Raw genomic sequence first — 25,327 nt, 5'->3', positions numbered from 1 at the left:
CCAGTGAGATCAACTATTTCTCATTCCCCTGAAAGTCTTGTTTCAGAATATGGATTTTCTGGGTGCACCTTGAAGTGCTGTGAAAAATATGCAAAACGTAGTGGAATCACAATGGGACATCGTCAATGAGCCGTGCACCCCAGACAATAACAATTCCGCTCTGCATTGTTTGCCCTATAAATCCACCCATTTGTCACGCCCAAATTACTAGTTAATCTCTCCAGGTAGCAATTGTTTTGCAGAGGTGTCGTGGCGTTTTGTGCTTGGGGAAATGTGGGTATATTTCCTTGGGTTATGTTTTCATTCATGCTGCAATTGATGTATGAAACGCGATTGTATTAGTCTTGTCTATTGATGTGATGATACAGTTAAAGTGACAGCTACCCCACTCCTTGCATTGTTTATGAATCTTTTATTTTTAATTTTATTTGGGTGGCATATGTTGCCCTGCTATGCCCTGTTAATAAGAGAATATATATGATATTTATTTGTAAGTGGGAAAGAGCAGGTAACCACTTTTACATATTATATGTGAATGTGGACAGGATATTGACTTGTTGTCTCACACACAGCTTGGGAAAGTTCCCTCTTTTGAATACAATTCCTAGAAACCTCTAGTCATAATGTAATCCAAGAAAATAGTTTTCTCAAGCTTTGGTCCCTTAGCTGTTAACTGCAGAAAGCATTCTCCATAATGCCCTCGTGGTATGTTTTCTGAAGGGTATGGAGAAAGATTCTACAGTACTACATACAGTATTATGCATGCAGAAGGTCCCAGATTCAATTCCTGGCAAATAGCTTCTGTTAGAAAAAGCATCAGGGAGCAGATGAAGTGAAAGATCTATTCTCTGATCCTGCAGAAATTGAGCCAATTCACATCCAATTCAACCCTAGGACCAAAGACCTGGAAGGGATTGTGGAGGTCATATAGACTATGCTCCTGCTCAGCGGAGTCTCTGCAATGCAGGGTGAAACTACAGCAGCCTTGACAGATGGCTCTCCAGCCTTTACTTAAATACTTTCAGGGAAGGAAGGAGGAGTCTTAAAGGGGTGCTTCCACCATCGGAACAGCTTAGTCTTAGGAAACTTTTCCAAATATATCATCACAACAGAACACTATAGAAACAGGCATGGGCAAACCCAGGCCCGGGGACCAGATGCAACCCCCTGTGCTCTTTTCTCAAGGCCTCCCCTCCCCCCACCATCTTATCTTTCCTTCCTTCCCTCTTCCCTCCCTTCCCTCCCTCCCTCCTTCCCTCCCTCCTTCCCTCCCTCCATCCTTCCTTCCCTTCCACCCTTTTGCCCATTCTTCCCTCTTTCCTTCTTCCCTACCTCTCTCTTTCTCCTTCCCTTTTGTCTTTTCTTCCTTTCTTCTCTCACCCTCCCCTTCCCCCCCCTCACTTCCCTAACAGAGGCTAGATGACCATCTATCAGGGGTGATTTGAATGCAATATTCCTGCTTCTTGGCAGGGGGTTGGACTGGATGGCCCATGAGGTCTCTTCCAACTCTTTGATTCTATGATTCCTCCCTCCCTACTTTCTCTTTTCTCCCTCACTTCCCTTCCCTCCCTCTTTCTCCCTCCTTCCCTCCCTCCTTCCTTACTTTCCTCCCTTTCCTCCTTCTTTCCTTCCCTCTTTCCTCCATCCATCCTTGCTTCCCTTTCACACTTTTGCCCTTCCTTCCTTCCTTCCCTCTTCCCTCCTTCCTTACCTCTCTCTTTTTCTCCTTCTTTTATCTTTCCTTCCTTCTCCCACCCTCCCCTTCCACCCTTCCTCCCTCACTTCCTCCCTCCCTCTCTTCCTACTTTCTCTTTCCTCCCTCCCTCTTTCTTGCTCCTAAACAAGAGGCAATCTTCTGTTCATGTGATAGACTCCTATGTGGGCATTCAGCTCAATGTAAAACTCTTCCTCCCTCTTTCTTGCTCCTTTCTTCCTTTCCACCCTTCCTTCCTTCCCTCTTTCCTCCTTCCTTCCCTCTCTCTCTTTCTCCTTCCTTCCTTCTTTTGCTTTTATTTTTCCTTCTTTTTTCTCCCCTCTCCTTCCTCCCTTCCATCCTACTCTTCCTCCCTCCTTTTCTTCTCATTTTCCTTCCTCCTTTCCTCCTGGGAGAAGAGAAGGTAGAGAGGGAACATGAGAACCATGATTCAAGATGTGAAAGAGTGTCCCACTGAGGAAGAGGGGAAGAACAGTCTTTCTGCTTCTCTAGAAACCAGGGCACAAGGGAGCAATGGGTTCAAATGGCAGTGAAAGAGATTCAACTGAAAAGATTAGGAAGAACTTCCTGGAGAGTGGCATAGGCTACCTCAGAGTGTGGTGGAGTCTCCTTCTCTGGAGGCTTTTCCTCAGAGGCAGTCTATCAAGAGTGCTTTGATTGTGACTTTTTGCATGGTAGGGATTTGGACTGGATGGACTCTGCTATCTAATGGCGGCTGAGGGCTTCCATGTTTGCAAATCCCCTCTGGGTTTCAGACTGAACTTTGAAAGGACTATCCAAGGTTTGTAAACCCAAGTGAGCTCATCAATTTGGATAGCACCTTGAAACCAGGAGCAAAACCACTTTCCCACTAATCTCGGATAAACTCATTCCCAAACCTTTTGAAAGGAGCCCCGTTGATTTTGGTGGGTCTGATCTACTTACAAATATAACACATATTTATTTGTTTGTTCCTGTATTTTTAAAAATAAAAACCAAATTGTTTGGATAGCTCAACTGCAAGGGTTGTGGGCTGTAGCTATGGGAGAGCGTCAAAATGGCTTCTTCCCTTCCCCGTGAAATTTACCTTCAGTTTCTAAATTTCTGGTATTGCAGCAATTCAAAACCTCAGTTGAGCATTTAGAAATACAATTTAGCCTTCCAAAGACAACGTTATGTATAAAGGGAAAGAGAATACAGCAAATAGAAGAATTCTGTGTATGAGCAATTTTCTTGGCTTCATGCTCTGCAATGATAGAAATGTGGTAACTGAAAGAAAACCTCATGGAGGGGCAAAATTACTCATTTTCTCCAGTTTCCCTTAAAATTCTTGTCATGTAGTTAAAAAAAACTACATGAAGAAACAAAGCTTTATTATACAGTACAGTCTCACTTATCCAACCTTTGCTCATCCAACGTTCTCTATTATCCAACGCAGTCCAGGGTGAGAGAAAGAAAGAACTCTTGTTTGTTTTGGTGCTAAATTCGTAAACACAGTAATTGCTACACATTGTTACCGTGTATTGAACTGCTTTTTCTCTGAATTTGTTGTAAAACATGATATTTTGGTGCTTAATTTGTAAAATGATAATGTAATCATAACGTAATTTGACATTTAATAGGCTTTTCCTTAATACCTCCTTATTATCCAACATTTTCACTTATCCAACATTCTGCCAGTCCGTTTATGTTGGATAAGCAAGACTCTACTCTATTTACAAATATGTGAACACCCATTGAAATCAGCAGGGCATATGCCTCGACCCCTCTCTGTACCTACATCATTGCTGCAGACATTGATACACTAAAAAAATACAGAATGCAAACTATCAGTGATTAAAGATATTATGATGAACAATGAAAGCAACACACACACACACACCAATATCAATATAGTTGCTGAGCCATATAAAATATTGTTTGTGTGCATACAGAGAGTAGGTGAAGTCCAACGGCAAATGCATTACAATGAGTCCCCAACTGGTCTATTAGTACTGGGAGGTTAGTTCAAAGCCCCAAGGTCTGCACAGAAAAAAATGCAGAGAAATAAAAGAGCGTTCCATATTCATTAACCTACCACCTTGATAATATAAAAATCTGGCCTAATTTCATGGGCAATTTGAAGAGGTTTTGCCGCATCAGTTCATGTACTACTTTCTTTGGTAGTGAAAGCAGGGAGTACTTCCATGAAGGTTTGTGGGATTTATATACATGTGTTTTAGTGTTGGATGGTCAGTGTCATCTTTTTAATCTTCGAGTGAGTGCAAAATCTACTTGCACTTTTTCTCCCTTCGGTTGCCTTGAGAGTGTTTCTACCCCTTACTGTTGCTCTGATACCTCCACAAAGGACAAGAGAGATACTGTTATATAAATTTACATCTTTCATGGAATTAGACATTCTTACATACATGTAAGGTTCTTCTAAATACGTTTTCTGCTATTTTTTTGTTTTATAATGTGCTGTTCCAGTCATATTTTATTGTTTCCAATGGCTCCCAGATAACTAGAACCTCTTTGTGCCACATCAGAAAAATCCAAAATAAGTCCAGCCATTAATTATACTAGGAGCAGGTCTTTTGTGAACCTGATAGATTTTAACTGCCCTTTCAATATTTTACATTACAGTAGGTATAGCACAGAATGTGAGAAAATCCTTCCATTCTTTGCTATTTGAAGATTTCTGTTAAGTACAGAGCAGGCAATAATAATAATTTTTATTTATAATTTTTATACTTTATTTATATTCCTCCCTATCTCCCTGAGGGGACTCAGAGTAGATTACAGTACACATATATGGCAAACATTCATTGCCGTTATACAATTAACAATACAAACAGTACATAAACAGAGCTAAAGGCTTCCCATCTTTATCCATCTCTGGCAGCTGGAGGCTGTGCTCAACTCTGACCATGGGGTGTGCTGTCACTCCATCTTCCATGCTGAGGAGCTTTGTTGTCCTTAGCCACTCTCTGGTCGAATTGCCGTCATGTCCGCATGGGCATCTTTTATTATCTACTCACCAAAGTAGTACCTATTTATCTACTCACAAACTGTTTTCAAACTGCTAGGTGAGCAAAAGCTGGGAAGACAGTTGGGAGCTCACCCCAACCCAGGCTTGAACTGTCAACCTTTCGATCGTCTAAAGCCCGGCCTGAGAGGTCCATTGGCCAATGTCATTGCTCCTGCTAATTGAAAAGTCCTGGTGCATCAACCTTGCAAGCTCTAGTTCCATTCAACACTGACAACAACACGAAGTTTGAAGCACTACAATCTAATTGTGTGGACTGGGATCTTGTGACTGATGTTCACCAGCACAACACTGGCATATACTTTTTAAATGGTCCTTGCAGAGAGTTATGTACTACCTCCCTTGTTCAATAACTATCTACCCACCACTCCTGGAAGCTACCTTTCTACTGTGGTCCCACTCAGAATGCCCATGTAAATAGGAAAAGATATCCAACTACTCAGTTGGTGTTATTAATTAACCCTATATCCTGCTTCCCCAATTGTCTTACTTAACTTAAGCACTCTTCTAATTATATACACCTACTGTTTTTCAAACCTGAATACTGATAGTATCTAACAGTGGTTTTAAAAAAATACAATTAATGATTTCCAATCCTGCTCACAGTTAATGATTTTTCTTTGATCAATGTCAACAATTTATCAATTTCTGACAAATCATATATTTTCAGCAACCAGTCTTCTTGTGATTGGACAGCTATGTCTTTCTATTTCTGTACATAAAATAGTCTGGCAGCTGTAATCGTGTACTGCATTATTCTTCTACATTTTGGTCCAAAACCTTCTTGCTATAGCCTATGCTTGATGCCCAGGAAGTTCTCTAACTAGCAAACCTCATCACACTAGAGAATGAATCAACTTTAAATTCGGTTGCTGTCTCCTGCAGAATTCTGGGGTTTGTAGTTTAGGGAGGAGCCTTTAACAGCATCTCTAAACTACAAACTACAGAATTCTGCAGGGTACAGTAACCAGATTTAAAGTATCCATTCTCTAGTGTGATGAAGTAGTAGGATACCTTTGTTTTTGCTCATCCAGTTATAGAGATATAGTCAGATTCTTTTTGGGCACTTTCAGCCTCTTAGATTAACTCATAGATTATCCACACTGCAGAATTATAGTCATTTGACAACAATTTAACTGCTATGGCTCCATCCTATGGGACCCTGGGATTGTAATTTCTTATGGTACCAGAATGCTCTCGCAGAGAAGGATAAATCACTCACCAAACATCACAATCCAGAATGCCACAGCATTTAGTCATGACAATTGATGTGGAGTTATACTTCTATAATTTTGCACTGTGGATACAGTCTTGAGTCTCTCCATAAAGGACCTCAGATATGTATGATACCTTGCTGGAAGCCCAGTCTTTATCCTGTTGTATACCTGAATATGTTTCATTGCTGTTTCTTTATCAATACACCATAAAATTGCTTGTCTTTTACAAATTTCTGCGACATGACTAGTGAGCTGGCTGTCGGAGTTTACTGTGTCACAACAAAGGGATGCTGATTCTGGTAATCAATTTGTTTGTAGCTGTTGCCTAGAATTAGTGTAACTCAATCCCATGTGGCCAGTTCATGCTCAGACTCTGGACAAAAGTTGCTTAATGGGCTTAATGAAATGTAAATTGCAACAAATCCCTTTGCAATTTGTCTTCAGGGAGTAATCTCTTGTAAAATAATGGAGAGAGAAAGATGATATAGAAAATCTGTTTGTAATGAGTGCTGCCCTGTCTTGGAACTTATAACATTGGGAAGCTTGCCGAAACCTGGTTATCTTACAGAAAAGATGCAAAAGAAATTAATTAAGACTTAATTGCATTATATGACTTGAATGTGGTGAATCATTTGGCATGCACACACACACACACACCTGGTAGGATAGGGAAAGGTAATGATATGAGAAGAACAAGAGAGGCTTTGCTAAAACTGGGAAATAATTAGTGTAATTTTCCCAAGAGGACCTTATTAGAACACAGTGAGCCTCTGGACTGTAAAAAGAATGAGGACTGGTAACACCTAATAGAAGGGAGACAAAGTTTCAGGGTGTTGAAATTTTTATTTGTATTTTTTCTAATTAGCCCAACACATTTCAGCCTAGTAATGATTAATGGCCTTCAGGGGTTGATGAAATCTAAAAGAAAGAAAAGAAAACAACACACAAGTGACTAAAATTATATAAAAAGGGACAACCTACAGTTTATCAGTTATATGTATTTTCTTCAAAATGCATGTAAAGTGTCTTCATGTTAAAACACCTCTTATCCCAGATGCCCACCCCCCGGTGCTGCAGCAGATTAAACTCCTAAACTGTTGAACTTGCTGACCAAAAAGTTGGGGTGAGCTTCTGCTGTTAGCCTCAGTTTCTGCCAACCTAGCATTTCAAACCATGCAAATGTGAGTAGATCAGTAGGTACTGCAAGGAGTCCCCGGTGGTGCAATGGGTTACTCCCTTGTGCCGGCAGGACTGGAGATCCAGGGAGAGTGTGGGTGAACTCTCTCTGTCAGCTCCAGCTCCCCATACAGGGACATGAGAGAAGCCTCCCACAAGGATGGTAAAACATCAAACCATCTGGGCGTCCTCTGGGCAGCGTCCTTGCAGATGGCCAATTCTTTCACATCAAAGCAAGTTGCGGTTTCTCAAGTTGCTCTTGACTGGAAAAAAAAGGTACCGCTTCTGCAGGAAGGTAACTGCACTCCATGCAGTCATGCTGGCCACATTACCTTGGAGGTGTCTGTGGACAACACCAGCTCTTCAGCTTAGAAATGGAGATGAGCTCCAATCCCCAGAGTCAGTCATGGCTAGACTTAATGTCAGGGGAAACCTTTACCTTTCCCTATCCCAGATAGACTTATGCAAGAGCAAAATGTAACTTTAACTGCAACTCTAAAACCATTTACAGGGATTAAAAAAAGGAGTGTTTCTGTCTAAACTGTGTCAAGTTTAAGATGCACAATACCATCACATCTTTCCATACAGGTTATATAAAATGTGAATTTAGGAAATTAAAGAGGGAATTTTTTTATGCATAAATCGCTTTATTTACTTGCTTGTTCACTATACTTTGATGTCTTTTATAATCCAGGGCTCACTCAGTTTATGTATAAATATGGCACTGTTTCTTAGACCTGTGGAGAATAATGTGGAATGCATGAAAATCTGTTATCCTGCAAGTGCTGCTAAATATAGATGCATGGAGGAGGGGGCTGTGTGAGAAACTGTTTGGGATTCAGGACTTGCAGACTCTTCTGTTCCTTAAATCTATGAATCCTTTATTCGTTTCAGGCAACAGAAGAGTCCTGAAGATTGTGGGCTCCCCTCCATCATGCCGCAGACCATATCTGGCTTCCAGGCTGCCTACATCACCATAGAGGTGCTGATTGCCCTTGTGTCCATCCCTGGGAATATCCTGGTGATCTGGGCTGTCAAAGTCAACCAGGCCTTACGAGATGCCACCTTCTACTTTATTGTCTCTCTGGCAGTTGCAGACGTTGCAGTGGGGGCCTTGGTCATCCCACTTGCCATCATCATCAACATTGGACCACGGATACATTTCTACAGCTGCCTCATGGTGGCCTGCCCAGTTCTCATCCTCACTGAGAGCTCCATCTTGGCACTCTTGGCCATTGCTGTAGATCGCTACCTCAGAGTGAAGATTCCTACACGGTAAGATAGAATCACATGCCCCATTTTGCAATTTAAACTTGATGCAGTTGTTGGTGGAAGCATCTTGCTGAGAACCAACTCTTCATCTTCTTCCAGTGTACAGTAGCATCAAATGTAAATTGACTTGATCCTTTCCATGTAGGATCAACGGTCCTGAAGACCCTTGATCCTCCATCATGGGCTCTCCTCCATCATGCCACAGATCATATCTGGCTTCCAGGCTGCAGGGATGGATGCAGCCTGGACTTAGGAATTGTGGGAGTTGAAGTCCAAAACATCTGGAGGGTCCGTTTGCCCATGCCTGGTATAAAATCAAAGGAAAATGGCTGTCTTGGGATTAGCGAGGGGGAAGAGGTAAAAGAGGAGAGGAGGCGAGTCCCATCCTCTGACATCACGTTACTTCTGGCACTGAAGTGGAAGGGACAATTGCACCCGGGTAGATAATGGGAATGTTGTGAGATTGGGAGCTATTGATGGGTTAGCAAGGGATAGGAGACTCATGGGGCAAGGGAATCTCATAGTGGGATGCACACAGCATTGTGTGATAATGAAACAAACCTGGAGTGGGGTGTACTTGGCATTTTGTGGCAGCTGCAGAATCGGTTTGCTTGCCTCGTGTAATAGAGTCCATAGTACATTGGCCTACTTCTTCTGACAGGGTTGCATTATCGGCAGCCTGAAGCCTCGAAGGAACTGTGTCATCAAGTCTCATGAGACACCCAGTTCAAAGCAATAAGGAGCCTAAAGAGATTTTGTGCACTCAAAAGGTACTTGAAATTCAGCAGCAGAGCAACAAGAGTAATGCACAGAGTCGCTGATATAGTGGTTGCCTTTCAGGACAAGTGTGTTGTGTTTCTTGAGTATCTTCACATGTGGTACAAACTAGGGAATCGGAAAGGATCTAACTATTGATCAATAAGTGGCTGCATTTAGAGGTAAATATCAGCTTTGGAATATTTATCAAGGAAACTGTGAAAATAATGAAGTGTGATGGTGTTGAATTGGTTACCCATCATGAAAGGGTACATCCTCAAAAAAGTGACATTTACTTGGGCAGCTAACAAAGCTCTTCCTCCTTGTAGTGTTGACACTGTTTGCAGCTTCAAGTTGCTTCCAACTTATGGTGACCCTATGGTGGGCTGTGAGAGTCTAAATTTAACAAGGTCACCCCGTATGTTTCTATGGCCAAGCAGGGATTCAAACCCTAGTAATCAGAGCCCATCATCAAACTGGTATACCAAAGTGACTTTCTAGTGGTGACACCTAGTTGAACCATATTTCTACAGTGGGAAAAAAATAGTGGGAAAACTTTTGGTTTTTTTAACCAGCTTAGTATTGCTAACCAAAAGTCTGTTAAACAACAAACCTGTTGACTTATGGCGAACCTATGAGTTCTGTAGGTTTTTCTTGCACAAGGAATACTCAGAGGTAGTTTTGTCAATTCTTTCCTGTGAAGTATAGCTTACAACAGGCATAGACAAACTTTGGCCCTCCAAGTGTTTTGGACTTCAACTCCCAGAATTCCTAACAGCGTACCGGCTGTTAGGAATTCTGGGAGTTGAAGTCCAAAACACCTGGAGGGCCAAAGTTTGCCCATGCTTGGCTTACAACATGTGACATTTATTGGCAATTTTCCATCCAAGTTAGTATTGGATAACCCTGCTTGGCTTCCAGAATCAGACATTATTTGGCACCTTATGGCTCACACATAAAGGTAACTTTTTGAAATTTCACCAAAAAGTTAATTTTCCTCATCCATTCAGTGCATATGGGCATGTAATGTTTCCGATTAGTAGCAAGGCAATGGGAAATAGCCATTATTCTTCATTGAGGTTACTCCAATTTTCTATATGAAATTATATGGCAAATAATGACTGTTGGTTTTACTGATAGGTCTATGGACTGTAATAAAATTGTTGTTGTATATGAAATTATATGTATCTAAACTTTTTTAAAATCCCATATCTTCCCACACAGAGAAATTTGCAAATAATTTTACTTTAGGAAGTTTCAAACACAAAGGTTTCTATTATAGTTGGATTTCAGAGGCACAGACTAGGAATAGTGACTGAAAACAGAATTGATAGTTCAAATGTATACTGAGCATGATCTTATGCTTGCAGGGTCAGGACTAACTCAAAGTGCTTTACTCTCTGGGAAACAAGGTGGTGTCCCCAGTTCAAATAAGAGGGCAATATCTTCTGCTACACCAAAAGATAGAAGATAGATGACTAGCTTAGAGGAGCCATATAGTGCTGTATGGACACAAGGAGTGGGATATTCCAGCAACATCAGGGAGTATAGTCAAGATGTCAAAAGTTATGAATGAGGAAGAACCCAGTGGCTATGAGTGGCTAGAGCATATTTGCCTTTACCTATCCCTTCCAAGAAGGGTAAGATTCCTATCCAAACTCCCCCCCCCCTGTGTTAAATGAGTGAAAACTAGTTTTGCATTTTGAACTCAGCTTGCAGCAGTTGAAGTAAGCTATCTTGAGCAATGATTAATCTATTTGCCCCAAAGAAATGAGAAATTATTGTTTCCATTCAGTGTTTGATGTTTTGTCTTATGTCTGTTATAACAGGCTGTGTTTTTTATTTAATTTTAGTTGTTAAGTTATAATTTGTGTTTATATATTGGGTTGTTTAAATTTTGTTATTATGGATGTATTGTTGTTGTATTTGGAAATTGAATGGTTGCTTTTTATGTTTGGAATCCGCTTTGAGTCCCTTCGGGGAGATAGAGCAAAATATAAGTAAAGATTATTATTATTATTATTATTATTATTATTATTATTATTATTATTATTATTTAAGCTGAGGAAGAAAGAGTAAAGTGGGAGGAGAGAAAAACTGAGACATCTTAAAGACGATTAAAAAAACTGGAATGACAGAATATTAAGCAGAATTGTCCTTTCAAAGTCAAGACAGTTGGAGTGTGTGTCTTTATCCAGTACCCTTTATCTAATTGCAGGGCCAGCTCTATGAAGTGTTAGTTCCTGATAGCACTTCATTTTTTTTCCTGACTACATGGCATGTTCCAGATAAGCAATGGAGCTATAAGCAAATAATTACCTTGGTAAATGTGGAAATTTATCAAAATATATTGGAAATCCCAAAAGACGTAAAACTTAATATTGTAGTTATAATACTCACAGAGAAATGAGGAGCACAGAGAATGAAATCAGAGATGCGCTTAGGCTGTTTAATGTTTTCTGCTCATAAAGTCCAGTTGTTGTTAACTGTTGTCAAGTTGATCTCAGTGCATAGTGACCCCATGAATGAAAACCATCCAAGCAGTCTGTTATCAACAGTACTGCTCAAGTCTTGCAGACTCTGGATGATGGCTTTCTTTCTTTTTTTAAACAATAATATTTTATTAGGCTTGGGAGGGGGGAGAAGTACATAGGGGGTTGAATATTTTTTTCTTGTGAACTGTGTTAAAATGTGTTACATAGTGAGCTAGTAAAAAAGAAAAAAGAAAAGAAGAAAAAAGAAAAGAAGAAAAGAAGAAAAAAGAAAGACAATAAAAACATAATAATAATAATAATAATAATAATAATAATAATAAAGAGGAAACAAGTTCATTGGCCTCCTGTCTGCTCCGTTGTAACAAGCATAGTTCTATGGTTATATTACATTCTCTGTTCCTCTGCCTCTATCCCCTTCTTGCATCTCATTACAACTTCTTTGTAGCCATTCCTTATGTGAAATAGTGCTTTATTTTTGTCCAATCTACTTCCTCCTGTGGATTTCTCTGGTAGGTTCTTAGATATTGAGATAGGCATTTCATATTCATAATGTCCTGAATTTTAAGTGACTGTTCTTCAATAGTAGGTATTTCTTCCTTTTTCCACTTCTTGGCATATGTTATTCCTGCTGCCATGACCAGATAATTAAATAGAATGTCCTTGGTTTTTTCCCATATCAACATCAATTTTTCCCAGTAGAAAATACTCAGTTTTTAATTGTAGCTTTATTCCCAGGATCTTCTGTAAAGCTTCATGGATCTCTTCATGGATGGTGGCTTTCTTGATTGAGTCTATCCAACTGGAATGTAGTTTTCCCCTTTCTCTACTTCCTTCAACTTTACCAAGCAGTATTGTCTTTTCTATTGAGCCACGTCTTCACTTCATGTGTCCAAAGTACAACAGACTCAGTTTGGCTCCTCTTGGCTTATATGGTGACTTCAGGATTTATTTTCTGTAGGTCCCATTTGCTTGTCTTTTTAGTAATCCACAGTATCCACAGAACTCTTTTGCAGCATCACATTTCAAATGAATTTATTCGGTTCCTATCAAATCTCTTCGCTATCCAGTTTTACAACAATATATAAATTTGGAAGTACAATCGCTTGGACTAGCCTAACTTTAGTATTCATAAATATATCTTTACACTTCAGGATCTTGTCTAGTTTCTTCAGAGCTGGCCTTCCAAGTTGTAGAGTGCCTCCACTTAATGCAGTGTGACACCACTTCAACTGCTATGGCTCAGTGCTATGAAGTCTTGGGATTTGTATTTAAGTGAAGCATTTTGGGTGGATAAGCCCAAGGCTTTGTATAACTACAACTCCTGTGATTCCATTACATTGAGCCATGGCAGTTAAAGTGGTGTCAAACTACATCACTTCTACAGCGTGTAAATGCACTGAATGAAGATGCACTCCTCGTTTTCTTATTTCTTAAATGCAGTCTCCATTCTGAATACTGATTGAGCGAAGGTATGGAAAACATTTTCCTATTTCAATGCTTTCATCATCTGCTTCATAATTATGCAGATCATCTGTGGTCAATATTTTTGTTTTTCCAAGTCACTGAACAGTTATATTTACGGTCCTCCCCGTATTTCTGTTACGATTTATGTTTGCTTCTCACTTGTCCTTAACTGCTCCAAGAGTTTCATCATTCACCCTATAATGCTTTTCTTTCCTTTGGCTGAAGAGAATGTCCCTGACTTCAGAGTGCTGATGCCACCAGCCAATTAGACGTAACAGTGCAAATGTCTTTTATTACATTATTTTAAAATTCTATGGAGATGTTCTTCCAGTTGTATTTTGGCACAATAGTTTGTGCAGTGTTCTTTTTAGCTCTATTTTTTATATTAATGGCTTTTGATATAGCCGACAATCTGTCACTGGCTTTGCATAGAGAATGGAACTTTTCCATCTTTTTTCAATTTTGTGTGTGTGTGTCAGGAACAACGTGCTTTTGGTGTGAGAGAATTGGCTGTCTGCAAGGACGGTGCCCAGGGGATGCCTGGATGTTTTGCCATCCTTTGGGAGGCTTCTCATGTCACTGCATAAGAAGTTGGAGCTAACAGATGGGAGCTCACCCCACTTCCTGGATTCAAAACACTGACCTTTCGGTCAGCAGTCCTGACAGCATAAGAGATTTCTTTATTGGCTATCAGGTGAAGTTGTCTCTTTAGACACAGCAGTACTCCCAATTGTCCTCTGATCCTCTTAAATATTTCAAGGGTCATGGAGTCATGGAATAAAGCAGGGGTCCTCAAACTAAGGCCCGGGGGCCAGATACGGCCCTCCAATGTCATTTACACAGCCCTCGCTCAGCGTCAACTTAAGTCTGAAACGACTTGAAAGCCATTAAACTTTTGAAAGCACACAACAACAACAACAATCCCATTTCATCAGCCAAAAAGCAGGCCCAAACTTCCCATTGAAATACTAATAATTTTATATTTGTTAAAATTGTTCTTCATTTTAATTATTGTATTGTTTTAAAGTGTTTTTTGCACTACAAATAAAATATGTGCAGTGTGCATAGGAATTCATTCTTTTTTTTCCTCCAAATTATAATCCGGCCCTCCAACAGTTTGAGGGACTGTGACCTGGCCCTCTGTTTAAAAAGTTTGAGGACCCCTGCAGTAGAGTCATGGAATCACAATTGCAGTAACCCTTAGACCAGGGGTCCTCAAAGTACGGCCGCGGGCCAGACCCGCCCCCCCGAGGGCATTTATCCGGCCCGCGGGGTGTAGAGAAGCGGCAGGCAACACAGCCCCAAAGCTGTGCTGCCTGCCACCTCCCCCACCTTCTCCTGGCTTCAGGATAGGGCGAGACCTCATCCTGAAGCCGGGAGAAGGCAGGCCCGGTTGGAGAGGGGACAGGCGGCGCGGGCCCAAAGCCGCGCCACCTGCCACCTCCCCCGCCTTCTCCCAGCTTCAGGATGAGGCAAGACCCCATCCTGAAGCCAGGAGAAGGCAGGCCCAGTTGGAGAGGGGGCAGGCGGCGCGGGCCCAAAGCCGTGCCGCCTGTCGCCTCCCCCACCTTCTCCCAGCTTCAGGACGAGGCGGGACTCCATCCTGAAGCCGGGAGAAGGCAGGCCCGGCCTGGGGAGAGGGCAGGCGGCGCGGGTCATGGGCATTCTTTGTGGGAAGTTTGGCCCAGTTCTGTCATTGGGCCAAACTTTGCTCTTTGCAGAATGCTCTTTGATTGTTGGTGAACTATAAATCCCAGTAACCACAACTCCCAAATGTAAATGTCCATTTTCCCAAAACTCTACCTGTGCTCACAATTGAGCATATTGAGTATTTGTGCTAAGTTTGGTCCAGATCCATCATTGTTTGAGTCCACAGTGCTCTCTGGATGTAGGTGAACTACAACTCCAAAACTCAAGGTCAGTGCCCACCAAACCCTTCCAGTATTTTCTGTTGGACATGGGAGTTCTGTGTGCCAAGTTTAGTTCAATTCCATCATTAGTGGAGTTCAGAATGCTCTTTGATTGTAGGTGAACTATAAATCCCATCTCCTAAATGACAAAATCAACCCTCCCCCAACCCCACCATCATTCAAATGTCGGTATATCGGATATTTGTGCCAAATTGGTCCAGTGAATGAAATACATTCTGTATTTAAGATATTTACATTACAATTCATAACAGGAGCAGAATTACAGTTCTGAAGTAGCAACAAAAATAATTTTATGGTTGGGGATCATCACAACATGAGTAACTGTATTAAGGGGTCGCGGCATTAGGAAGGTTGAGAACCACTGATCTATGGCAAGCATCCTCAGAGGTTGTTAGATGACAACAATCCTATCTCTTCAGCCAAAAGCAGGCCCATACTTCCCATTGAAATACTAATAAGCTTATATCTGTTAAAATTGTTCTTTATTTATTGTATTGTTTTAAAGTGGTTTTTTGCACTACAAATATGATATGTGCAGTGTGCATAGGTATTCATTTATGTTTTTTTTCACATTATAATCCGGCCCTCTAACAGTTTGAGGGACCTGGCCCTCTGTTTAAAAAGTTTGAGGACCCCTGTCTTAGACTTACGTAGTTTCAAGCACTACTTTTTTGATCATTACTATTTTGGCTGTTGATGTGGAACATTCAGTTATGTCAGTGTTGTGGTGCACATATGTACATTGAATTTAGTAATCATAAGCGTCAAAACATGAGACCTACAGACAACTCTTGGTAATGTCAAAGGAGATTGTGCCTGGTAATGTTAACAAGGGGCACCCCCTGTTGTTGTCATTAAGTATGGTGATACATTAAGCATCAGTTAAACAGATGTGTGCCAACATCTAAAAAAGAGAGCTATATGCACACATACACAAAATATTTTCTCAACATGGCTCTCACCCTGAAATTCCTTTCCCTTGGCCTGATGTCTGGAGAAGAGAATCAAGTTCTGAGGTTTGGGGCCTGGCCCTAAGTTCTGGAAAGCTTAGTTGTCATTATAGGTAAAAGTGTACAATTCTTTATTGATTGTTAGCCATTAAACTTTTAGGGCTAAACAAATAGAAATGCTACCATCACACATTTTATTAAGCATTTCTGTCTATCATGTTACAAGGCTACTGGTATATCCCCTCACCATAGAACGCTTAAAGGCTCCACCAGCATAAAATCTCTTTCTATAGCCCTGGGATTTAGGATATCTGGCTCTGTGGAGGCAGAATTAGGCAGCACTGGAAGCTTTGCCAGGTGGCTGTATATAGGACAGAGTGGAAATCTGCTAACTGGGCTGTTTTTCCACCCACACACTCCAGCTCATTTTAGCATCAGAATATTTATTTTTTTAAATTAAGTTGTTAGCCATTGGGTTGAAGGAGGGTTCTAAGCATATGCTGGTGCTTTTGCTACTCTTTTGACAGAGATAAAAGAAATCGAGATACTTGGGAAAGGGACCTCAGGTGTCTAGCTGGGAGGCTAAATTTGGCTGATAAGGATGTGAAAACAGCCTGATAAACAAGGGCACTGGATGAGAATCATTTCTCCCATATGGAACCCCAAATCAGCTTAATGCTAGATGCTAAAAAAAATAACAAAAACAATTTGGAAACAAAAATTAAAGAAGCATTAAACACCAATCTACTTTGAAATCTTTATTTAAGATATTTGTTATTGTCATATTTGTATCCAATATAACAAAGCAGTTCACAGTTTAAAAGAACAATACAATTAAAACATAAAATGAAAATTAAAATTGAATTAAACTGTTTGCAATATGAAAATGATTTAAGCCAACACATAATAAGATAAAAAGTGATTAAACAATTTATATTAAAACTATATAGCACCCACAGCATATTCTTTAAACTCATTTAAAAATCTGTTGAAATAAAGATTTTAACTTGCTTTTTTTGTTATATTAGGAGCGACTTGAGAAACTGCAAGTCACTTCTGGTGAGTGAGAATTAGCCATCTGCAAGGACGTTGTGCAGGGGACACCCAGATGTTTTGATGTTTTTTTTAATCATCCTTGTGGGAGGCTTCTCTCATGTCCCCGTATGAGAAGCTGGAGCTGATAGTGGGAGCTCATCCGCGCTCTCCCCGGATTCAAACCTGCGACCTGTCAGTCTTCAGTCCTGCCGGCACAGGGGTTTAACCCACTACACCACCAGGGGCTTCTTAACTTGCTGATAGAACAACAAAGAGAGGGACTTTCCGACTTTCATTGGAAATGAGTTCCAGAGTCTAAGGACAGCCACCAAGAAGGCCTTGTCTTGTGTCCTTACTTGTGATGGTGGCGAGACTGAGAGAAGGTACCTCTTCTGATCATCTCAGGCCCAGGGCAGACCCATATAGATCAAAAAAGTATGGCTGATCCAAGATTGCCCAGTGAATATTATGGTTAGGTGAGGATTTGAACTTGGATCTCTCCTTCCCATAAATGTGGCACTTTAGCAACTATGCCAGGTGCCTCATGTACAGTTCCCAGTCATTTGGGACCCAATCACCCAAAATGTGTTCTTGAGATGCTCCCAGTTATGTTCAAATGGGTACGGTGAGAAACCAGATCAGTATGTAGCCATCTCCTCTTCAGAAGGACATTTTTGGTATACTTTGCCTTCAAGTACTTTTTGATTTCCACTGATTTTAAGATAAACCTATCACATGTCTTAGGGATATCTGTTCTCAAGGGGCTTGCCATTGCCTTCCTATGAAGCTGACACAGTGTGACTTGCCCAAGGTCACCCAGTAGACTTCCATGGCCAAGTGGGGATTTGAACCCATGTCTCCTGGACACTTAATTCAGCATACAAACCACAACTTACTGGCTCAAAAAGGATACTTCACTTGAGTACTAATTCATAAATGAAGAGTAAATGAACTTTGTATGAACTCGGCATCTCTGATAAGCTTACCTCCATTGCTGTAAACCTCTTTTCTCAACTGCCAGGCTTAAGTAGGAAGAGACCATAGTTTCAGAGAAGGTTAAAAACAACTTTTCTTCTGGTGGGAACACACACATTTCTTTCATTCCATTGTATTTCCTGTGCAGTACACCTATAATGCACCAACTTTGTACTACAGCTGTGTTGGACAACAAGTTTCACAATCTAAAACCAGCACAACCTCAGACATGGTGGTTAGTGATGACACTTATCATCCAATATTTCTGGGACACGGGAATGGTGAAGGTGCAGGATAGGCAGGGGGCTGCATTGCTCCATGTATTTTGGGTCACTACTTCCGTCATCCCTCTCCATTTGCCATGATTACTTGGGGCTGATGGGGGTTGGAATCCCAAAAATAGCTGGAAAGCCTCAGATTACTTACTTCTGCTATAGGATCTGAAAGACTGAATCCTAAAGAGTAATATTTCCCAGATCTGGATGTGGTTGCTGGAGTTACGGAACAAGCTGAAGGTATATATTTGTTTCCCTTTGCACCCAGCTTTAAAAAGGAGCTGTGTGAATGGATGAACTGCTGTAAAGTAAGTCCAAAAGAGTTGTTTGCCTTCTGAACATCTCTGCTGTGAATTTGCATTAGTAGTACAGAGGCAATTAACTCCTCAGCCAGTAGCCACATGATGAATATGCTCCCCAGCCCGTAGAAAGGCTGCCAGCAGCATGGAAGCATTCTGTGAGATCATTTATTAGCATTCCCACTTGGTTCTCAAATGTGTAACTGAGTGCCCTATACAACAGTGCTCTTGGCTCCATGCCTATTCCATTCTAATACTTTATGCTTAGGGTGTAAATTGAATTGTTATTTTGCATGCAAAGCCTGTGAAACATGGTCTAGCATCATGCATTTGTCATGACAAACAGTATGGCATTGTAGGCTTCTCTTGTTGTTTTAGCATCTTCTCAAAAGATTTGTGGTACAACCATCGCAAGAAGGCTTCTATGCCAGATAGACTTTTATGAAGTTGTCATATTATCTCCAATTAAGCTGGTTCATACCACTTCACTCAATCTGTTCACCCAAAGTTCATGGTTGTTATAATGGTCTACTGGTTGTCTCTATAAAGTGGACACATCCTTTTAAAGAAATGAGTCTCCTACTAAAGAAAATCTGGCTCAAGTTGGGGAAGCAGATACAGCATGTATGTTAATGTGGTGGCATCCTAATGATAGTATATTCCTGCATGGCACAAGGTTGAACTGGATGGCCCTTGTGGTCTCTTCCAACTCTACAGACAAGGAATTGCAGGAAAAGAGATTCCACCTAAACATTAGGAAGAATGTCTGATGGTAAGAACTGTTCAACAGTAGAACATGCTGTGGTGGAAGCTCCTTTTCTGGAGGTTTCTAAGCAGAAGCTGGATTGCTATCTGTCAGGAGTGTTTCATTATGTATTCCTGTATGGCAATAAATTTAAAAAATACAGATTTTTGAATTATTCCCTTTATAAAATAAATGATTTTGAGATTTATAGTCAGACAGTCTATCCCGAGGGAGGCAGATTGAGATGACAACCTTCTCTTAGGCAGCAAATAAAGCAGTCGTTCTTAACCTGTGGGTCTCCAGATGTTTTGGCCTTCAACTCCCAGAATCCTAACAGCTGGTAAACTGGATGGGATTTCTGAGAGTTGTAGGCTAAAATACCCGGGGACCCACAAGTTGAAAATCACTGAAATAAAGAGAGGGGGGAGCCTTTTGCTCTTCCTGAGTTTCCTGGACATTGCCTTTTGCTGGAGGGCAGAGTCGTGAGTGCTATAATTTCCCTAAACTGGCTTATAGCCCTCAGATGTGGTGGAGGAATTTACACCATTCCCACCATGAAGCAACTTCAAACTGTGGGTTGTGATTCTGATTTAGGAAACATATTCAGTGGTAGCCCTGCTGACCATTAAGTAAAACTCAACATAGTTAAAAATCCATGAAAGAGCAGCATCTTTACTGGTCAACGCAAATGGTCAAAACACATAATGTAACCTTTGAAGCTCCACTGGCTTCTTCATTGTGCTATCAAATCACAAAGGAGAAGAAAGGTGATGGTGGTAGAGTATTTACTTATTTAGAACATTTGTATCCCATCCTATTCTTGACCTCCAAAGAGGGACTCAGGGCAACTTCCAATAATATAAAAACACCAATAAAATACACAATTACATAAAATGATAATAAATGTACATTTAAAAACAGTTCGCCAAGTTTAAAACATGCACCAAATCAGTCCAAATTTTTTTGTTTATACAATCTCATCTAAGCCAATAAAAACCATCTATTCTGTGAACGCTTGCTCCCACAGCCAAGTCTTATTTGTCTTGCGAAAAGTCAGGAGAGTAACAGGTCTAAATTTTGTATCAGGTGTTTCTATTGTAGTTCAGTTTTTCTGGAAGAATCTCAATGCAGGAAGAGATGATTCCCCTCTTGATCATGTGGAGACCAGAGACAAAGGGCAGTACAAGACAGGTAATACACTTTCAACTCCAAGTTAACTGCACTTAAGAACAGTTCCTTGTCCTGTGTGAAGCTAATTGGTCCTTTCTTAGGCAGAGAACAGTAAATGTTCACCACCATTGCCTTTCTTTTCTTGTATTATTTTTAAAATATCTACATGATGAAAAAGCCAATGGAACTGTGAAAGAATGCATGGTGTATTTTGTGTATTTCATTTGGTCAGTGGAGCCCCTCATGGCACAGTGGATTAAACCCTTTGTGCTTGCAGGACTGATGACTTGAAGGTTGGGTTGCTGACCTGAAAGTTGCCAATTCAAATCCAACCAGGGGAGAGCATGGATGAGCTCCATGTATCAACTCCAGCTCCATGTGGGGACATGAGAGAAGTCTCCCACAAGGATAGTAAAAACATAAAAAAAAAACAACAGCCAGGCATTCCCTGGGCAACGTCATTACAGGTGGCCAATTCTCTCACACTAGAAGTGACTTGCAGCTTCTCAAGTTGCTCCTGACATGAAAAAAAAGTTGGTCAATAAGGGCGGCATATAAATGTTATAAATAAATAAATAAATAAATAAATAAATAAAGGTCTCACAGTTTGATAGATTTTGATTCTGATTGTTTATCATTTTGTCCTTCATCTGAATTCAGTAGGATACCTTGGACATGGTTCTGCCTGCCTTTCCCTCACTGTGAAAGTGTCAAATGCAGCAAAGACTAGAGAGTAGCCAGGCAGCTGCAGGCAGGATTCCCAAATGTATTCTGCAGCCAGAGGGATGCTGCTCCTCTGACAGGCACTGTCAGATAATCGATGGCTTGAATGATGGGTGGGAAGAAGGGGGCAGAGTACACATAATCCCCAGATGGAGAACTGGAAGCAAATTTCAAAAGGACAGGCATGCACGGCTGTGCAAGCATGCTGTCCCCTTGTCCAGCTGGTGATGTGCAAGGACCAAACAGAATAACAGCTAGAAAAGATGTCCCACTGCATTCCAGGCAGGCAGGGGGGAAAAAGCCAGGAATGCAGTGGGACATATTTTCTAACTGTTACTCTGTTTGGTCCTTATGCATCATCAGCTGGGATAATACATAGTGGATAGTACATATTAGGAGCCTGGCTGTGATTCGATTCCAGGATATGGGAGCTGCAGCAAGAAAAATCAAGCTGAGATAGTCTGGTCTCACATAGCCCTTCTTCACAATCATGTCGATTTCTGCTGGTCTGATGGGACTCCTGACTGACAGCATAGAGAAAAGCAGTAAGCCCCTGAATATCTCAAACACACACACACAACAGAGTTAAAGTGCGGGAGCACATCCCTTGGTTGCTCACATGCTTACTACTTCCATGCCAAAACTTATATCTCATTAGGAGGGTGCATGGCAGCCAGAAGACGTACTGTCCAGGGAAGACAGGACAGATGGTCTTCCTCCTCCACGATGGCACAGTCACTTCAAGGCAAGGTTGAGTCCCTAATTGGATTTGGAAGGGAATTTCTCATGTCCCAACTCTGAACAGCCACTGCCTGAATAGGTCATCCAAAGGACAAAACCATCACATTTGCTTCTGACATGCTACCTCTCTGATGCAGTTGATGTCTCCTTTCTGATAATTTGCCCTGCTTATCTGCTACAGACTGGGACTTGTTTGTGACTGACCTGGATGCTGGCTGGATGCTCCTGGCACCGGTGATGTGCTGGCAGTAAGGGCCAGTGATTCTGTGTGTCTGGTTCCTGCCAGTCACTGGGTCCTTTTGAGCTGCACAAGGGACAGTGAGTCATCTGCAAACATGTCTGTAGCCTAAGGCAATCCACCATGCCTGGGTTCTGGCATTTTGCTGACTGAACCTGGCTTTGCATTTCATGACTCACAAAGAATGGGGGTCCCTTTGCTCTCAGCTCTTTACTGGGATGTTTATTTGTTCTACATTTGTTCTATTTGTTTCGGCTGCTCCAGAGACTAGGAAATGGGGCAATGGAGTCAAACTGAACATTAAGAAGAAGCCCCTGTTTTTCTTAATGTTCATATTCCATTACTGTTAGATAATGGAATATGCTGCCTTGGAGTGTGGTTGAGTCTCCTTCTTTGGAGGGTTTTCAACAGAGGTTGGATGGCAATCTGTGAGTACTTTGATATCTATTTCTGCATGGCATGGGGTTGGCCTGGATGGTCCTTTGTTGTCTCTTCAGATTCTATGTTTTTGTGCCAGCAGCATCAGGAAGATCACAAACAGGAAGGGTCTTGAAGACAACCTTTACTCAAGCTTTTGGTGAATGGTTTTATCTAGAAGGGAAAGGATTTCAACAGACATACAAGGTATAAGGAGTACCTCTTAGCATCTTAGGTACTCCTTTTTACTGTCAGAGAGATCCTCAAATATCTGAGTGGAGGGCAGGGTGGGTCTTGCCAATGGGTATTGATCCAACCCATTTTGCTACCTGAAGTAAAGGACCATCTCACCTCTCCACTATTGCTTCTTCATCCCTGTTGAGAAATGTGAGAGACAGCTATTAGTATTTGCAGGAGAGCAATTGCCAGTACCACCTCACCGCCAGCACACACGCAGGAGGGCTTAGTCTTCATTAAAGCATTCAAAGTGGGTTTGCATTAACAGGATAGCAAGGTTTCATCACATCTCATGTTAAGAAGTTCTATAACATATGCTCTTCAAGCATGGACAAAAAGAACTGTAGACCGAAGCGAAGGATGAATAGTCTGCAGGCTGGTGCAGGACAAGAGAGGTTCTATAGGAGACCACCAATTAAGTGGTGCAAGCTATATTTCAGAGGCAAAAACTGGCAAAATCATTTCTGACTATCCCTTGCCTAAGAAAATTCTATGAAATTTATGGGGGGTCACCATAAGTTGAGTGGTGATTAAACACACATACAGCTAAAACCAATAAACAGGAAATTACATGGGTGCACATTCTGTATCAACTTTAGAGAGAGATACAAACTAGCTACTAGTGAGTATGCTAAGGCATGGTAAGATTGTCATCTCTAACAATTCTGCACATAAATGCTGGCCTAACTAGCAGTTTTAATTTGATTTCAGCAGTGGTAATGGGACATCACAGTATTTGAGACAAGCAGGCTAAGGCTGGATCTAGACTGCCCTATATCCCAGGATCTGATCCCAGATTATCTGCTTATCCCAGATTATCTGGCAGTGTAGACTCATATAATCCAGTTCAAAACAGGTAATCTGAGATCAGATCCTGAGATATAGGGCAGTCTAGATCCAGCCTAAATCTTTGTGGCACCCATAGCTCTGTTCTCCATCATGTGGGAAATCAACAGTGAACTCAAGTGGGAGAGCTGAATTTTCACATACAGGCAGCATCTATCTCACTTTGCCTCATAGTAGATTCCTTGGAATGATATACTAGCACTGGAAAGAAATGCTTCTGTCACTGTGTTAGTGACAGCATGTATGTTTACACATGAGTAAGAACTGGTGTAGAAATTATCAGGGACTTAAGTGAGTGCTACATGTAATTAATGTGTGTAGAAGAGGGGTGTTAGTTTTACCTCTTCTAGAAACACTTTTAAAAATCATGAGTAGAGATCAAATGGTGCCTCCAAAAGGAGAAATCTAGAGGCCAAAGAGCTTATGTAGAAAATACTAAAGTCTATGCATGTATATTCATATAGTAAAATAATTAGTATAATTTCAGCAAAATAGGAGCCAGCAAGGTGTAGTGATTTGAGCATTGGACTATGGATCTGGAGATTAGGCTTCAAATTCCTGTTTAGTCATAGAAACCCACCTTGGGCCAATCACACACTCTCAGCCTCAAAGGATAGCAAACACCCTCTGAACAAATCTTGGCAAGACAATTGTGTGAAAACCTAACAAATGGACTTAGGGTCAATGACTTGAAGGAACAAAACATTTTTGTGGAATTGATTTCAGATGTTCTCTCTGGGAGTCTCTAGATCCTCCAGTGTTATTCTATTGTCAACTTCCTCCAGTCGTACTGAAGGACTTAGAGATTTTTAGAGAGAACATCTCTTTAGGAATGTCTAGATCAGTGGTTCTCAACCTGGGGTCCCCAGATGTTTTTGGCCTACAACTCCCAGAAATCCTAACAGCTGGTAAACTTTCTGTCTTTTTGTCTATCTGTCTGGCATGTACCTAATTTTATTCTTGAAGCAAACAGCAAATAAGTAAAACTATTTTCTTCCTGCTGTAAGAAAGTCTCTACATTTGATTAGTTTTTAAACACCATTTGCAGTTTGGTATTTATTCTGCATAGAAACATCATTTTATCCACAGAAAGCATTTTTTTTTTTTTGCACAGAGGTATTATTTGTATGCATAGAAAAAGACAAGAGCAATTTTTCCACAGAGTAAGCCTTGAACTGTGAAGATTTCCATCAGTCTAGCATCTCCTCACCACCCAAAACTCGAGAAACATGTCTTTTGGCCATTTTTGAATGTGTTCAAATATTCATTCCTCAATTTGTCCTCTGTGAAGGGTGACTCATGGTCACTATTTTTAAAACAGAGAGGTGATATGGATCGTGGCTGGAATCCTTAATGGAAGTTACACCTGCAATCACCTGCAGTTACACACTTCGACTGTTACATATTATTGATCACTACTTTAGCAGCTTTGTTGAGACCCTGAAAATCCCCCAATCTGAGATGCTGGGATGCTTTGGAATGCCCTTTGCTGCATGACTGTAGGACTGCACACATAACAAAAGGGACTTTGTGGTAAGCAGATTTATTGCTTTTACACAACAGTACTAACAGCCATTTTAAAGGCCCATATCATCTCATACAATTTGTTGAGAATTTATGGCTAGGATCATAAGATTCTCAGAA

The 25,327-nt window shown here is 41.0% G+C and overlaps 1 protein-coding gene across 3 annotated transcripts in view; it reads left to right on the top strand.

Annotated features, from left to right (window-relative positions):
* Positions 1–25,327, top strand: part of LOC132773299 (adenosine receptor A1) — a 77,626-nt gene that overhangs the window by 3,355 nt on the left and 48,944 nt on the right. For all 3 annotated transcript variants that reach the window (XM_060772473.2, XM_060772474.2, XM_067468126.1), the window contains exon 2: positions 8,009–8,389. In XM_060772473.2, coding sequence (XP_060628456.2) covers positions 8,049–8,389 — 341 coding nt within the window. In that variant the 5' untranslated portion in view covers positions 8,009–8,048. The remainder of the gene's footprint in view (positions 1–8,008; positions 8,390–25,327) is intronic.

Source organism: Anolis sagrei, chromosome 4, assembly GCF_037176765.1.
Source record: "Anolis sagrei isolate rAnoSag1 chromosome 4, rAnoSag1.mat, whole genome shotgun sequence".
NCBI classification, from domain to species: Eukaryota; Metazoa; Chordata; class Lepidosauria; order Squamata; family Dactyloidae; genus Anolis; species Anolis sagrei.
Note: the sequence above shows the minus strand (reverse complement) of the source record. Positions and strands in the feature narration are given on the sequence as shown.